Raw genomic sequence first — 14,966 nt, forward strand, 5'->3', positions numbered from 1 at the left:
TATTTCTTTTGGGCATAAATTATCCACCCGAAGCCCTAAAACCTCCAAGAAATCGACAAGGAGCAAAGAGACGAAGCGAGAAAAAGTCGGAATTGAAGATTAAATGGATGAAAGCGTAGCAAGTGAGATGTCTTCCGGCCCATGAGATCCTCTGCAAGACGCCTTGTGATGATACAATAAATCCAACTTGTGTCGTCAATTTGGGAGGGATCCGAATCCGATCAGGTGAAAGGTTCGTGATGCCCGACGAAATAAGATTTCGCCTTTAAATTGTATGACGTCACACAAGGTCAGCAAACTAAAGTGATCGTGGCCATCTATCCAAATGACGAGCGGTTCAAAAATTTGAACTTGATTCGCATACAGGCACGTATTCAAACAAGTCATTCTGTCCATTACCCAAATAGATAAATTAGGAAGCATGATTAACTGTGAGACTTCCGACTTTAAACTAAGTAATACCCGCACTTTAACAATCAGCTTCACATGAATAATCAAATTCATTTCAAATACAATTTTAGACTGCAAGTTTTTTGAAGTTCAAGCTATTAAATCAGATTTAGCTGCTATCTCGCGTCATCTTTCCGTATGCTTGCAGCTAACCTGATCACTCTACTGGTAGTGCAGAAATAAAAGGTCTGTTTAGAAGACATGCAACAGGAAATTATGATGATAGATCAAAGAGACTACACGAAAAGTTACCTAGTGTGGACGTTGTTGTTGAATGTCCTCAAGGTAATAAAAGCTTCAGTCAATGTGGTTCAGCCTAAAACAAATAATCCACAGTCAATAGGTAGCTTCCAACGAGTGCAAAGGAGGCAATTCCACTGCATAACATCCGCAACTTGAGTCCACGAAACATGATATTCCTGTCTGCCGGAGACATCCCTGTAACTCTCTCTAGCCAGATTCCAGGGCGTTCCCATCTCAAAAGTTTCCTTTCCATGGCAATATACTGCACAAAAGACACCGAATAAACATGCATCATCAAGTATATTATCATGAAAAGGAAAAAAGAAATTAGCTTTCAGTAGTGACTGAGAACTATCAAGTTTCCGTCAATTAAAATTGCTGCAGACATTGAATAATGATTTCAAGGTAACTTCAATTGTAGTCAGGTTAGAAGACTACATCATATCACTATTGTTGGTTGTTACCCATCTCAGAAACACACATGGACAAGCTAACAAGGGCATTCTATAGTAGTATATTGTCATGGAAATTTATAATTTAAAATTTTCCATACATCATATATGTAGATACATTTCATCCATAAATTAATTAACCTATAAGAAACATAAAAATCACTGAGATTTTGGATGTATCTGTAGAACACTAATTCAAAATCAGAAAGCTAACAGTTCTGAGTCCATACATGTCACCATCATTTGATATGCCAAAGAAGCCGTGTAGATGATATATGTGTTCTAAAATTCCCAACATTAGGGTAAACAAGTCCAGATTGACTAGATGGACTGAGATAATCCAATTGAACCCAACTACAATCAAACTAGAGTGGCAACTAAACTCAATCCAAATTAAGTAAATCAAATCCAATTAAAGCATGTCCAAACAGACCAGAATCCATCACAAACACCAGTTTTGATACTAGCAAAAACTGCAAATTATCTAGGAATCTACTGCCTTATTTGCAGCTAAACTACATTGGTGTGGCGGCCAGTGATATCTATGCACGGTCAAGTTTTTGTTTGAAAGGAGGATACTTCCAATCTAACCAAGGATTGCCATGTTGCTCAGTTTCGGATGGGTGTGCTATGCATAAAGGTATAGGTATGCACCATGCTGAGTCATGCTAACTGTTTCGGCACATACTTATGTTTAGACCCATGACCAATAAAACATGGTTCCATGCCATTCCAGGAAGGCATCTGCGTGCCCCTTGAGAAAATACTATTTAGTCTAGTAACAATCTAACCCAACCATGTGATGAACGTACAGATGCAGTGTGAAGCCTTTCTGATAGTAAAAGCTTAACATTTAAATCTCCAAAAGAATTAATTTCAAATTTAAAAAATTGCTAGAATTTTTGTATGAGAATGCAAACTAATACCTTGGGTGTAACAATACAATGTGACCGAGTTTTGGCAGTGTCAAACGGGTGAGAAGCAGCAGCAGCTACCATTCCAGAAAACCCAGCAGCAAGACTTGAAGCCAGAGGGGAGACAGGGCCAACATCATCTATCGACCTAAATAAAATAAAACAGATAATTAGATGAACCAGCAGTATGATTGTTCCATAGATAATTATCTAATTAAAGCGTTCAAAACAAAAGCACACATTAGATCCAAAAATTCAATAGAACTTTGAAGATGAATACTGAGTGCTAAATTCTGCAATAATTATATTTTACAAGCTGGCTTTGCCCCTCTTAAGAGGATAGAAAATAATTTCCTCTCAATTCTTCATTGCAGGCTTTCAGTCTGGTCATTAAAAGACCTTTTAAGAACTTTAAAAAAAGGCAACGTTTTATATCCTAAAACTACCTCCAATGCAGGCCAGATCCAAATCCAGCAGTCAAAAAGGTGAAATGAGAGTATTCCATCTCCTACTGAAAAGAGAAAAGCCCACCTATCAGGCTACGGTATGGTTTTATCATGCAGCCGAACAATTTATTGAGGAATAGCACATTCAAAATCACACCAGTTAGGTTCAGTTTTCTAATCTATATAAGATGATATTCTTAATACAAAGGCACAACAATTCATGTGCAGTAAATAACGAAAAGGCATTTATATTTACAATCATTTTAATTTTTTTTATCCCAAGAGATACCCTATCGAGGATGATGATTTTAGCTCAAAACAATAGGTTTTATTGGAGCCCATATTCAAGATGTGAATTACTAATTATGCAAGTTCCAAGACAATCTTGCCTAATCAAAGGGTTAAATAATGGTTCTTTTTTAAAACAAGATATATAAGTAACTTCATTGCTTAAGGAACTAAAAAACTGAAAACCGATTAAGGGAAAGAACAGGGAGCATAACCAATTTGATCACCTTGTCCACATTCTCTGGAATATTAAGTAGTTTTTTCACTCCAATTTAATTGGATTGAAACAATGTAGAACAGGAATTCTATCATATTTTAAATGGTCAGCTCTCCTTATCAAACTTGATTTCCTGGAGGTCTAGCTTAGCCCATGACAACCAACGTACATTTTTATTAGATGAAAGTGCTCTTGACCGACCATACTAGCCTGTCCAATATCCAGGGTAGATCCTACTTTGGAATAAATCATCAACAGGTCTGGTCATTTCTAGTCACATGTACGTGATCCTGATAGTAAATTTTAAGCTTGATTTGGATCCAAATCAATTGCAACCTATAACCCAGATCTGGAAACCCATCGACAGTTGACCTAAAATTAAAAAAAGCTACAAGTCTGTGCTCAAAGCCTCATTCATTTGTTCACATGAAGTTACCCTCAAAATTACAACATAAGCCAATAAACATCCTACTTGGCATAGAAAAACCTAGTAATAATTACATAAGATATTTTAGTACAGTTGAAGCATATACTTTTTAACTTATATTTGTCAATCTGTATGCACACTGTAGTGTACTTCAATCAATAAAACACAGTGACTTATAAAAAAGGAGACTCGGATATAATTCTTATATATCTGAGAGTATTTCTTAGTTCATGATTAAAAGCAGATGCAGGAAACTAATATTTTTGAGAAGAATACTAATTAAATATAATGTAAATTCTGATAATAACCTGGGTGGTGGATTCAAATCGAGAGCTTTCCAGTCAAGCATTGCTATGTGAAAGAATTGCCAGGTAGAAAAGAAAAAACCACCAAAAACACATTTTTGAGCTATTCCAGGTCGAAGTCCTCTCCATAAAGCACTCCATCCCTCCAATGATACAATTTTAGAAGGTTCTTTGACCTCAGAAGCAAATGGAGGACTCCCAGAACCAGTCAGCATCCACGGATACTGCTTCAGCACACCAACAATGTCGATATGACTGGTCGAAAGAGTAGACAACATACCAAGAGTATTATTCCATGCCTTCATATTAGGAGTGGAACCAGGTAGTAACTTTGAAATAAGTGGAGTTGATTCTTGCATAACCCCAACAGAACCAAATTTCTTAAGGTGATTAGCAGAGGAGACCTGTCTGCGAATTTTAAGAAGTTCAAATGGGGTACAAATAACAGCTTCCATGGCACCTGCTGCCATGCCTGCCAAAAAAGCCTCAGAAACATGCACATAGTTGTATGTTCTTCCATCTACCAAATACAATAAACACAGCATAAGAGTATTTAACAAGAAGAAAGAATATGGAGACTCACATGAACATACCACGACTACAGCATTACATAATTAGTATTCCCTCGCATGTTTTATGAGGCGATCCCACACACACAAACTAACAAATACACAAATAATGCTCCATGACCTGCAGCATGTTGTGCTGCAATATTCCAGTCAATGTTTCAAAAGCATATTGAACAAAAACATGGTCAAAGGCTAGATCTATCCTAGCTCTCTGACTAGTATGTCTGGCAGATCTTAGCCATGACAAATTCAACGTTCCTAGAAGTAGTCTAGCTTCATCCATGAAACATGAGAGCTTGAAACAAGAAAGGAAGGAAAAGAAACCTATAAATAAGTAAAGCAAGCAACAGATAGAAGGAATTTCCCCAAAGGCTCAAATTAAGTTTTCTGATACGTCCTTTAACAAAAACACCAACCAATATTCATAACAAGAGAGAGAGAGAGAGAGAGAGAGAGAGAGAGAGAGAGAGAGTTTATTGAAGGAAAGGAAAGAGTCTGTGAGAGCAAAGACTTGTCACTGATTTAGAATGGGAAAAAAAAAGAAGAGATGCAATAAAGAGAAAAATCTGCACCTGAAACTCATATTAATTTAATTCTGATATGCTTACCAAAAAAACCGACAATTAGGATTCATATTAAAAAGCTTCAGAGCTGGAGTTAAAATTGTACTTCAAAAAAGTTTATGAAGTTATGGAATATTATCTTCTTTGCACGTCATTTTTATTTTTCCACATGAGAGAGATTGATGTAGGCACATATGAGGTTCTTGCCCAGAACCATTGAAGATTCAGATAGCTTGGTCTGTGCCTAGTGCTTAAAGCTTATTTCAATTAGTACAAGATGGAGAAGACACTGAAAACAAATCACATCTCATGTTATTCAAGTGTGTATGTGTAAGTTGCACTAATGGTTTTCTTATTGACGCTTAAGAAAGATACCTTTGTAGTAAGCAGTTAAGATCTCATAGGTTCCAAAACGTGATCCGAAACCAAAAAGCTTACCAAGTACCGACCATCCAAGGCCACTGTAAAAACCTAAAAGAAAAATAATAGAAATGAGAAAAGAAACCAAAATAAACAAAATAAAGAAAATATACCAGTCAGAAAAATCTAGTAAAAAAGATTTCTTAAAACATAACTAAAGCAACTACAGTTATAATCTAGTTTTATTAATCTGTAATTTGTTGTAACATTTATAATTATAAAATAAACATTTTAGATATTAAAAAAAAATTATTTGAGTTATATAGTTCAACTTCTTGCTCTTCTTTAATACTGCTAGTTCTACCACCACTATAAACTCTGATTCATATCTATATTCAATCAGCAATTATCTGTAACTTTACTCCTTAGATAATACCCATGACAGAGAATGAAACCAGATCGAGCTTCATAACTTTTTAAGAGCTATAAGTAGTGTAACCAATTGTTTAACAATCTTGTTTTGTACACGCAAGAGCAAGGACGTTCATGTTTCTAGAAACTGAAACTACTGCAGATACAGTACAGGAAAAGCCTGGGATTATGGCAAGGTTGTGCACATTAAACATCCGCTAAAGCTGAATTGGTGGTAGCCTTGTTATTTGGGCTACCCAGTATAGATATCCACAGATAAAAGAGATTTGATTTTAAAACCTCATCATATTTACTAAAAATATTGATGGAACCATGCCATACAACCAATTCTGTGACAATTATGACTACGTCAAGAAGCTCAAGGCATAGAAACTAGGTTTTAAGGTAGTAACAAGGTTCAACAAAACAAGAGTACCAATCTGATGTGGGCAAACCAGATATGTCACACGGTCCAATAACCTAGTCAGAAACAAAGTAAATCTTCAACAACTTCACAGAATACTTTTTCGATACTCGTATAACTTAACCATCGCAATAATCACATCAACTCATATTGGTAAACATACACTCAATAGACCTATTGGACAACAGATCCCAATTCAAGCCATCCCGTTTCCGTCTTTCTTGACAAACAACTCAAATGCCACAGAAAGAAATTGAAAAAGGATGCAACTTAGAACAAGCAATACCTGACAATCCTGAAACCATCCGAACCCTCTCGACCACCTGCCAAAGACCCACCCGTTGGCTTGACCCCGCACCAACCTGTTCATGCGCGAAATCTCGACGACTCATCATCGATCGAAAACAAAACGAGATATCAATACCTAACAAATCTATGGTAACATCACATCGATACGCAATAAGAGGGCAGGGATGGAGATGAGACACATCCAATTTACCTGGAGAAGGGTTTTGAGGGTGTCGAGGGGATGGGTGAGGAACGCGGCACCGGCGACAGAGCCGGCCGCCGCCGCGGCGTGGCCGGCGAACAAGTTCTCTGTGAGGAGATCGAAGCCCATTTGATCAAATGCTGATCTATCGCCTCATCTCATCTCCGGAATCTGACGCCAGGGTTTTGACAGCTCGAGATTGGGGTTTACAACCGTACGGCTGCGAGAGGTCTTAGGTCACCATTGGCCGTTGGATAAATGCTTTATGAGTTGTGCTTAAAGTAATAATTTATGCACCCATTCATTTTACCCGCTTCATTGCGCGTGAAAGCAGAATGGGGCCCATGTGATGTAAGTCCCGGGTGTAGCCGTAGACGATTTCGATCTCAAATTAGCCTTCGTATTCCATATAGTTTGGGCTCAAAGGATTTGTAGATATGAGAAATTGTCGAATCATGGCACACTGGATCAAATTAATTAGCTTCATAGGATTTGGCCAATTCCCAAACCAAACCCAGACGCACATTTGCAAGTGACGAGAAGAAATTGCTTCGTGAACTAATATTGCTAAGGAAGCCCGAAGGAACATGCCGAAGGCAGCACAGAAGTGGTGTCAAGACCGTGCTGAGCCCAACAAGGTCGCCCCGTGCATGGAAGCCCACACGCCGAGCGTAACGACATCACGATAAGAACATGCTACAGAAGCGGCTTCAGCCACCTCTAGACACCTCTCCCCGACGTGCCACGCCTCGCTGCGACCTTCTTCCCACGTGTCCCCTCGCCTCGCCCGCCCCTTCACTTGTTATAACCCCTCCCCTCTTCCGGAACGCTTTCATCTCCGTTTCCTCCCGCGGTTGTCCATGCGAAGCCTCGCTGTGCAAGAAGGTCAAGAGAAAGAAGTAGGGTTGAGCGGGAACAGGTCGCGCCGCAGCCATGCCGCCCCGCAGGTTCGCCTTCGGCCGCACCGAGGATGCCGTCCAACCGGAGACCATGCGTGCCGCTCTCTCGGAGTTCATCGCCACCGCTCTCTTCGTCTTCGCCGCCGAGGGCTCCATTCTCTCTCTCGGTGAGTATGATTGTAGGCTTGGCTGCATGTGGACACCGAACGAGGCATGGATTCATGCATGCACGTTGTTGGTTGCAGGAAAGCTCTACAAGGACACCTCCACCGCAGGGGGGCTGGTGGTGGTGGCTATAGCCCACGCGCTAGCTTTGGCTGTAGCCGTGGCCATCGCCTTTAACATATCGGGTGGCCACGTCAATCCTGCAGTCACGCTCGGCGCTCTCGTCGGCGGCCGGATCTCCCTTGTGCGGGCGGTATTCTACTGGGTGGCGCAGCTACTCGGCGCCGTCGTAGCCGCCCTTCTCCTCAGGCTCGCGACCGGTGGCATGGTAACGATCCTTGGCCGTTCACATGCAGCGTGCCATTTATATTGTAGATGGTGAAGTTGGCGGGTTTTCCTGTGACATGCAGAGGCCGGTTGGATTCTCGGTGGCGTCGGGCGTCAGTGATTGGCACGCCGTCCTGCTGGAGATAGTGATGACGTTCGGGCTGGTCTACACCGTCTACGCGACCGCGATCGACCCCAAGAGGGGGCACCTCGGCACCATCGCGCCTCTGGCCATTGGCTTCATCCTGGGTGCCAACATCCTTGCCGGGGGACCGTTCGACGGCGCGGCAATGAACCCGGCGAGGGCCTTCGGACCGGCACTTATCGGGTGGAGGTGGAAGCACCACTGGGTGTACTGGGTTGGCCCCTTCATAGGTGCATCACTTGCAGGCGTTATGTATGAGTTCCTTATGATCCCAGCTGAGGCTCCTCGCACTCACCAGCCTTTGGCTCCTGAGGACTATTAGCCTCTCTCTCTCTCTCACGTTGTGGGGTGTCTTTTTAGTACAGTATTTATCGTCTTAAGGTAGGAATAACTGCTATAGTTAATAAATGTTAAACTGGCTTCCATATATGTATGTCTATATGCAATGCTTAGGCTGGAAATTTGGATGCTTATTTGTAACTTTCTAATCAGTGGAGCGAGTAGTATAAGCTGCCTGTTTCTCTGCAGTCCCTCCATTTTTTCCTTCGATCTCTCCATGCTTTCTATATAATTCAGATTATAGTGATTGGCTTATGGGGGAGAAACCATATTGGCTGAAAATTATAAGGCCAGTAGGTATCGGGCGTCTCCGTTTTATGGATTGTACGATCCGCTCTCGAATTATTAAAAAAATTAAATTATTTCACCGGACTCATATTATTAGGTTGTAGTGTCATCTCTCTCTCTATTTTTTTGTTTCTCCGATTTGAAATCTGATCTTAATTTTGACTTTATTATTTAATAATTGAAATCGAATTATATTGCTCTGGTGATCCGATTTAAGTTGGGGTTATCACATCAATTAGGTTTTGATTTTGATTTGAATATAACTGTAATCATTTTGCTTGGTCATGATCATCGATGCATTCAGATATAATAAATTGATTCAAAAATATAATAAATCCATTCAAAAAAAAAAAAATATGATAAATCGATTCGAACCCAACCGTGGTCATCTGGTGCGTCTTATATTTGGATCAGCACCCCAATTCATATTAATTGGAGATTTTTTACCCATCTTTCCAATGTATATTTGGATCAACACCCCAATTCATATTAATTGGAGTTTTTTTTAACTATTTTTCAATGTATATTTGGATCAACATCCCAATTCATATGAATTGGAGATTTTTTAACTATTTTTCCAATGTATATTTGGATCAACACCGCAACTCATATACAAACCTACTTGGTGTCCCAGTCTACGTGGTGAGCTCAGGTTAGTCAACAGAATTTTCAACTGCACCTCACCTCATTCTATCACTGAAATATAGTGATACATATCCATATCGTTTAAAAGTTTAGATTCAGAGTCATCCTCCTAGTAAACTGATGGCAAATCCAGAGTTATCATCTTAGTAATTGCTGGCAATGCATTTCACCAGAATTATCACTAAAATCCACACACACACAAACACACACACACACACACTATATATATATATATATATATATCCACATGCTACTTCTCTTATTGTGTATAAATAGTAAGTTTCTATTCACATCAACTTCATTAAAATTTAAAATTATATTATAGTTAATATCAATTTTGTTACATTAGATATGAGGAACTTAAATGTATTTTGAAAACGAAGTAACATAGATGATTTTATCTCATTGAAATGTATAAAGGTACTATTATTTCATTAGAATATCAAGTTATTATGTGATTTTGAGTGATAAATATTATATTAATATTATATTTCTATTATTTGATCAAATTGCTTTATGATTTGATCAATTTAAAAGATTTTATATTTAATCATTTAAAAAGTTATCAAATACAAAATATTTTAAATTTTTCAATGATTCAATTGAGATGGTAAACATCTTGAACATTGGTAACATATTCTTCGAATCTAATCAATACTACTTATTTTTATAAAAAAAAATAGATTACTTGCTGTTGTCCTTAAAATTCTTAAGAATTTTTTTAATATTCTTATATTAGTAGATTTATTCATGACTACAAGTACGTTAGAACCAATAGATTTTTCAATAAATCTGGAAGGTCATATCATTTAATTTCTTTGAAGAATATTTTATGTATTATTTAATAATATTTATTTATAAAAGATAAATCTCCTTTGTATTTCTATTGCCATAGCTTCATCGATCATATTATGAGATATATACCATTTGTATATATTTTTTTTATTTTAATAATTATATTTAATATTAATGTTTATATTTTTATTTTTATACTAATATTTTTATTTCTATTAGGTGCATACAAGATATACCTTATTAGAGCTCAAAAAGATGGTGTGCCAATTGATTTTTGAAAGATGATTCTTTTCATCATAATGATTTTATTATGTAGGTAATTCTGAATTATGTATAAGAAAAAAGTAAATGTTTCTATTTTTATTAAAAGTTTGATAAATACATCATAATTTTTAACTTGAAATTTAATTAAACTAAGAATTATTCATATATTAACAATTTAATCTTCAATTGTCAAATGCAACCACCAACACTTTTTATCAAGATTATACAAAGAATATAAGATAATTTATTATTTAAAATATTAAATTATTTTATAAGAATTGAAATATAATATAACTAATTATTATATAAATGTTATAAGAAACAAAGCATGTATTGCGTACTTATATTTCTACTAAGTTTTGCTCGGGTATTAGTTTGGTTGTTTTTTTCAAGAGAAATAGGATAAGGTCTCTAAACCTTAACCATATTTGACATATTAGTATTTCAAAAATAGTAAATTTCTATTCACATCAATTTTATTATCATAAAATATTATATTAATATTAATATCCATTTTGTTACATTAGATGTAATACACTTAAATGTATTCTTAAGACTAACATAAAGTAATGTGGATGATATTAGTTTTAGAAGGTATAAAGGATGAAGTACCTTTAGAAGGTATAAATGTACTATTATTTCATTATAAGATCTAAGTGATTTTATGGTTTTAAGTGATAAATTTTATATCAATGAAATATTTCTATTATTCGATCAAATTACTTTATGATTTGATCAATTCAAAAGATTTAATCGATATTACTTACTTTTATTTAAGAAAAAAGATTGCTTACTATTGTCCTTAAATTTCTTGTCTTGAAAAGTTACAAAGAAAATCAAATGATAATAAAGAAAAAAAGAGCCATGAGAATCATTCCTCTATAGTATAGTTTTAAAATAATAAAATATTAAATTGGTATAAAAATTGGTATATAATACAACTCATTGTTATATAAATGTTATAAGAAATAAAGCATGTATTGATGACTCATTTGGTGGATTTTTGTAAAAGAAGTAGGGTGTAGTCTCCAAACCTTACCCAGCATATTAGCATTTTCTAAAATGGTAAGTTTCTATTCGTGTAAACTTCATTATAATATAAAGTTATTGATAGAAATGAAATACAAAGAAGAAGAATGTATTTTACATTGAAACAATATAATACAATACTCCCTATTTATACATGTTAGAAGAGAGAATTTTCCTGGCTGTTGTTGAGGTTGTTATCACGGGGGATCTTGACTGTTGTTGCGGGTGAGAGGCTTTGTGAGAGAGTCCGCTAGTTGATCAACTGTATGTATGTGAGAAACACGTAGTTGATGTCTGACAATTTGTTCTCGCACGAAGTGAAAGTCGATGGCTATGTGTTTCATATGTGAGTGGAATACTAGATTAGCACATAGATAAGTGGCTCCGACATTGTCACAATATATTGTAGGAGTAGAGGTGATGTTGATACTAAGCTCCTTGAGGAGATTTATGACCCAATTGAGTTCTACAACAGCGATGGATATGACATAGTATTCAGCTTCAGAACGTGCAACTATCTTTTGCTTCTTAGAACTCCAACTGATTGTATTATATCCAAGGAAGAGAATATACCCCAACGTGGATATTCTATCATCAAAATTTTCTGCCCAATCAGCATCGGCAAAGGCATGAAGATTAAAGGGGGAGTGTTTATGGAAAAAAAGGTCACGATTGATAGTCCCATGAAGATACCGCAAGATTCGTTTGATTGCAGACTAATGCATAGTAGATAGTCGATGCATGAACTGGGATAATTTATTGACCGCAAATGAGATATCTAGACGGGTGAGAGATAAGTACTATAAGAAGCCAAAGACTTGACGATATTGAGTTGGGTCTATAGTAGGGCTTCCATCACAAAGTTTGAGCGACTTGCTAGTAGACATAGGTGTTGTAACTGCCTTTGCATCTTGCATGTTCGTTTTAGTTAATAAATCTTGAATATACTTTCGTTGTGATAGGAAGAGCCCAAAAGATATGTATGTTGCTTCTACTCCTAAAAAATAGCTCGGTTCCTAGATCTTTAAGGGAGAATCGATCTGCTAAATGCTTGAGGAATGCCTTGATTTCCATAGGATTGTTGCCCGTGACAATAATATCATCCACATACACCAAAAGATATATTATATTGCCACTTTGGTGATGGAGAAATAAGGAGGTATCAGATTTGGAGTTAAGAAAGCCAACTGATGCAAAAAAATGAGCTGAGTTCAGTGTACCAAGCTCTTAGAGCCTAACGAAGTCCATAAATAGCTTTTTGTAGTCTACAAATATGCTTTGAATATTGAGGGTGAATGAAGCCAGGAGGCTGCTGTATGAAGACATCGTTAGTTAGGGTCCCCTGTAGAAAGGCATTGTTAATGTCGAGTTGACGTAAATGTCAGCCTTGGGAGATGGCCAAACTTAGAATAAGTCGGATTGTTGTGGGTTTAACAACAGGGCTGAATGTCTTTATGAAGTCAACATCAGGTCGTTGATGAACCATTTGACCACTAGACGCATTTTATATCTGGCTACGGATCCATCTGGTTCCGCTTAATTCGAAAAACCCACTTACACCCGATGATATTTTGTGTGGGATGAAAGGGTGCATGGGTCAATGTAGAATTATGGAGGAGTGCATTATATTCTTCACACATGGCTTTACGCTAGTATGGAGATTATTGGGCTTGAGTAATTGTGGTAGGTTCAATGGTCTCTGACGAGGATGTTGTGATGGCATGTAGGTTAAGGATTTATCGTGGTTTAAAGACACCACTTTTGGATCGTGTTATCAATTGATGTCCAGGGGCTATAGGGTGTGTTGTAGGTATGAGCGGTGGAGGTTGAGGGACTTCAGTGTCATTGGTACCAGGAGAGGATAAAGATAGCGATTGTGATTACGAGGGAATGACTTTAGGCGTAGGGGAACCTTGTGAAGAAGGGAGATACACAATAGAGGGGGTGAAGAGCTGTTGCACCGGGAGAGGGAGAGAGTGTGAATCCTGATGAGGACTGGATGATATTATGGGAGACTCGGTTGATAGAATTGATGGCATACTCCAGTGATGTATATATGATGGAATAGGTCGCACAGCAGGAGACTCAGGGTTATGAAATAGAAAGGTAGTCTCTATAAAAATAACATGATGAGACATAAAGACTTTTCGAGAATAGGGTTCATAGCATCAAAAGTGATTATGGTCAAGGGAGTATCCAATGAAAACACAAGGTTTAGATTTTGATGTTATCTTATGTGAGGCATATGGATGCAACCATAGATAACATAGACAATCAAACACTTTGAGTTTTTGAAGGTTTGGAGATTTGTGAAATAATTTTTCAAACGACGACTCGTACTCAAGGACTAGAGTGAGCATATGATTAATAAGGTATATGGCAGCTTGAAATGCTGTAGTCCAAAAAGGTGGTGGCATAGAGGCTTGGTGTAGGAGTGTGAGACCAGTTCAACTATATGTCAATGTTTGCGTTCAACAGAGCCAACGAGTTGAGGAGTGTGTGGAGGTGACTTGAGGTGTTGTATACCACAAGCAGATAGGCAAGATATGAGGGCTTGATATTCGTCGACACTATCAGAGTAAATAGTCTTAATTTTAAACTAAAAAAAGTTCTTGACCAATCTTCGAAAGTTGGTAAAGATCGTTGAAACTTCAGATTTATGGTGAAGAGGGTATAACCATGTATATTTGGTGAAATAGTCTACAAAAATAATATAAAATCTGAATTTGTCAAAGGAAGTGATTAGAGCGGGGCCCCAAACATCAATGTAAATAACCTCAAGGGGTTTAGAGTAGGATATGAAGGATTTTCCAAAGAGAAGTCTATGACTTTTATTACTTAAACAATCATCACAATGAGTTATGATGTTATTGGTTTTAAACATAGGAAGAGAATAACGGGAAAACAGTTTTTGCTAAATAAGAGTTGAGGGATGACCAAGATGACGATGACACATGTCAGTTAGAGCTGCGATCGAAGAGTAGGCAATGGGTTGGGTGATTTGTGGAACTGACGACCACTCATAAATGTTATCTTTACTCTAGCCTCGGACCAAGGATGCCCCCGTGCTCAAATCCTTGACAAAAAAGGAGTTAGGAAAGAATTCAATTGAGGTATGATTCTATTTGCAGAATTGAGAAACAAAAATGAGGTTTCATTTGATGTGGGGTGCACACAAAACATCATCTAGCCTAAACGAAGTACTATGTGAATTAAGCATTGTGGAACCAGTATGAGTAATGGGGAGTCCATTACCGTCATCGATGATGATGTCTTCATTTCTGTCATAGTCGTTGTGGATGGACAAGTTTTGTAAATAAGAGGTAATGTGATGAGATGCGCCAAAGTCCACAATCCAATTTTGATCACCAGTAGCCAAAGTAGTTGTAAGATTTATGTGAGGCCAATGTGACGGAAGAGGAAGTCTGGGTCGAGTTCTACAGACTTTTGTAGAGTGGCAAAATTTGTCACATAGTTGGTAGATAACTCTTTGTTAATATGTGTGATCAGG

At 37.4% G+C, this 14,966-nt stretch overlaps 2 protein-coding genes across 7 annotated transcripts; one reads left to right on the forward strand and one right to left on the reverse strand.

Moving 5' to 3' along the window:
- Positions 1-371: 371 nt before the first annotated feature.
- Positions 372-6,805, reverse strand: LOC135611049 (uncharacterized). 6 transcript variants are annotated; one of them, XR_010486419.1, is made up of 7 exons: positions 6,569-6,805; positions 6,356-6,431; positions 5,250-5,345; positions 3,746-4,214; positions 2,072-2,207; positions 703-955; positions 372-615 (listed from the first exon to the last, which is right to left on the reverse strand). XR_010486419.1 is itself a non-coding variant. In XM_065106309.1 (6 exons), the coding sequence occupies exons 1-6, from the start codon at positions 6,686-6,688 to the stop codon at positions 767-769; spliced, it is 1,134 nt and encodes a 377-aa protein (XP_064962381.1). In that variant the 5' UTR covers positions 6,689-6,805; the 3' UTR covers positions 372-766. The 6 variants fall into 6 exon arrangements, 1 of the variants encoding a protein (XP_064962381.1); XR_010486418.1 differs by having other exon boundaries at positions 372-612; positions 3,746-4,262; XR_010486417.1 differs by having other exon boundaries at positions 3,746-4,262.
- A 608-nt stretch (positions 6,806-7,413) lies between these two features.
- Positions 7,414-8,522, forward strand: LOC103982686 (aquaporin TIP3-1-like). The gene is made up of 3 exons (XM_009399676.3): positions 7,414-7,625; positions 7,704-7,951; positions 8,034-8,522. The coding sequence occupies exons 1-3, from the start codon at positions 7,493-7,495 to the stop codon at positions 8,415-8,417; spliced, it is 765 nt and encodes a 254-aa protein (XP_009397951.2). The 5' UTR covers positions 7,414-7,492; the 3' UTR covers positions 8,418-8,522.
- The last annotated feature ends 6,444 nt before the right edge of the window (positions 8,523-14,966 follow it).

This window comes from Musa acuminata, chromosome BXJ2-4, assembly GCF_036884655.1.
Source record: "Musa acuminata AAA Group cultivar baxijiao chromosome BXJ2-4, Cavendish_Baxijiao_AAA, whole genome shotgun sequence".
NCBI lineage: Eukaryota > Viridiplantae > Streptophyta > Magnoliopsida > Zingiberales > Musaceae > Musa > Musa acuminata.

Excerpts from the sequence above, each read along its gene's own strand:
- LOC103982686 (XM_009399676.3), top strand. The coding sequence starts at position 7,493 with ATGCCGCCCCGCAGGTTCGCCTTCGGCCGCACCGAGGATGCCGTCCAA. Across the intron at positions 7,626-7,703 it reads GGGCTCCATTCTCTCTCTCG|GAAAGCTCTACAAGGACACC; the intron begins GTGAGTATGATT and ends TGTTGGTTGCAG. Across the intron at positions 7,952-8,033 it reads GGCTCGCGACCGGTGGCATG|AGGCCGGTTGGATTCTCGGT; the intron begins GTAACGATCCTT and ends TGTGACATGCAG.
- LOC135611049 (XM_065106309.1), bottom strand. The coding sequence starts at position 6,688 with ATGGGCTTCGATCTCCTCACAGAGAACTTGTTCGCCGGCCACGCCGCG. Across the intron at positions 6,432-6,568 it reads CCCTCAAAACCCTTCTCCAG|GTTGGTGCGGGGTCAAGCCA; the intron begins GTAAATTGGATG and ends GCGCATGAACAG. Across the intron at positions 956-2,071 it reads ATTGTATTGTTACACCCAAG|TATATTGCCATGGAAAGGAA; the intron begins GTATTAGTTTGC and ends TCTTTTGTGCAG.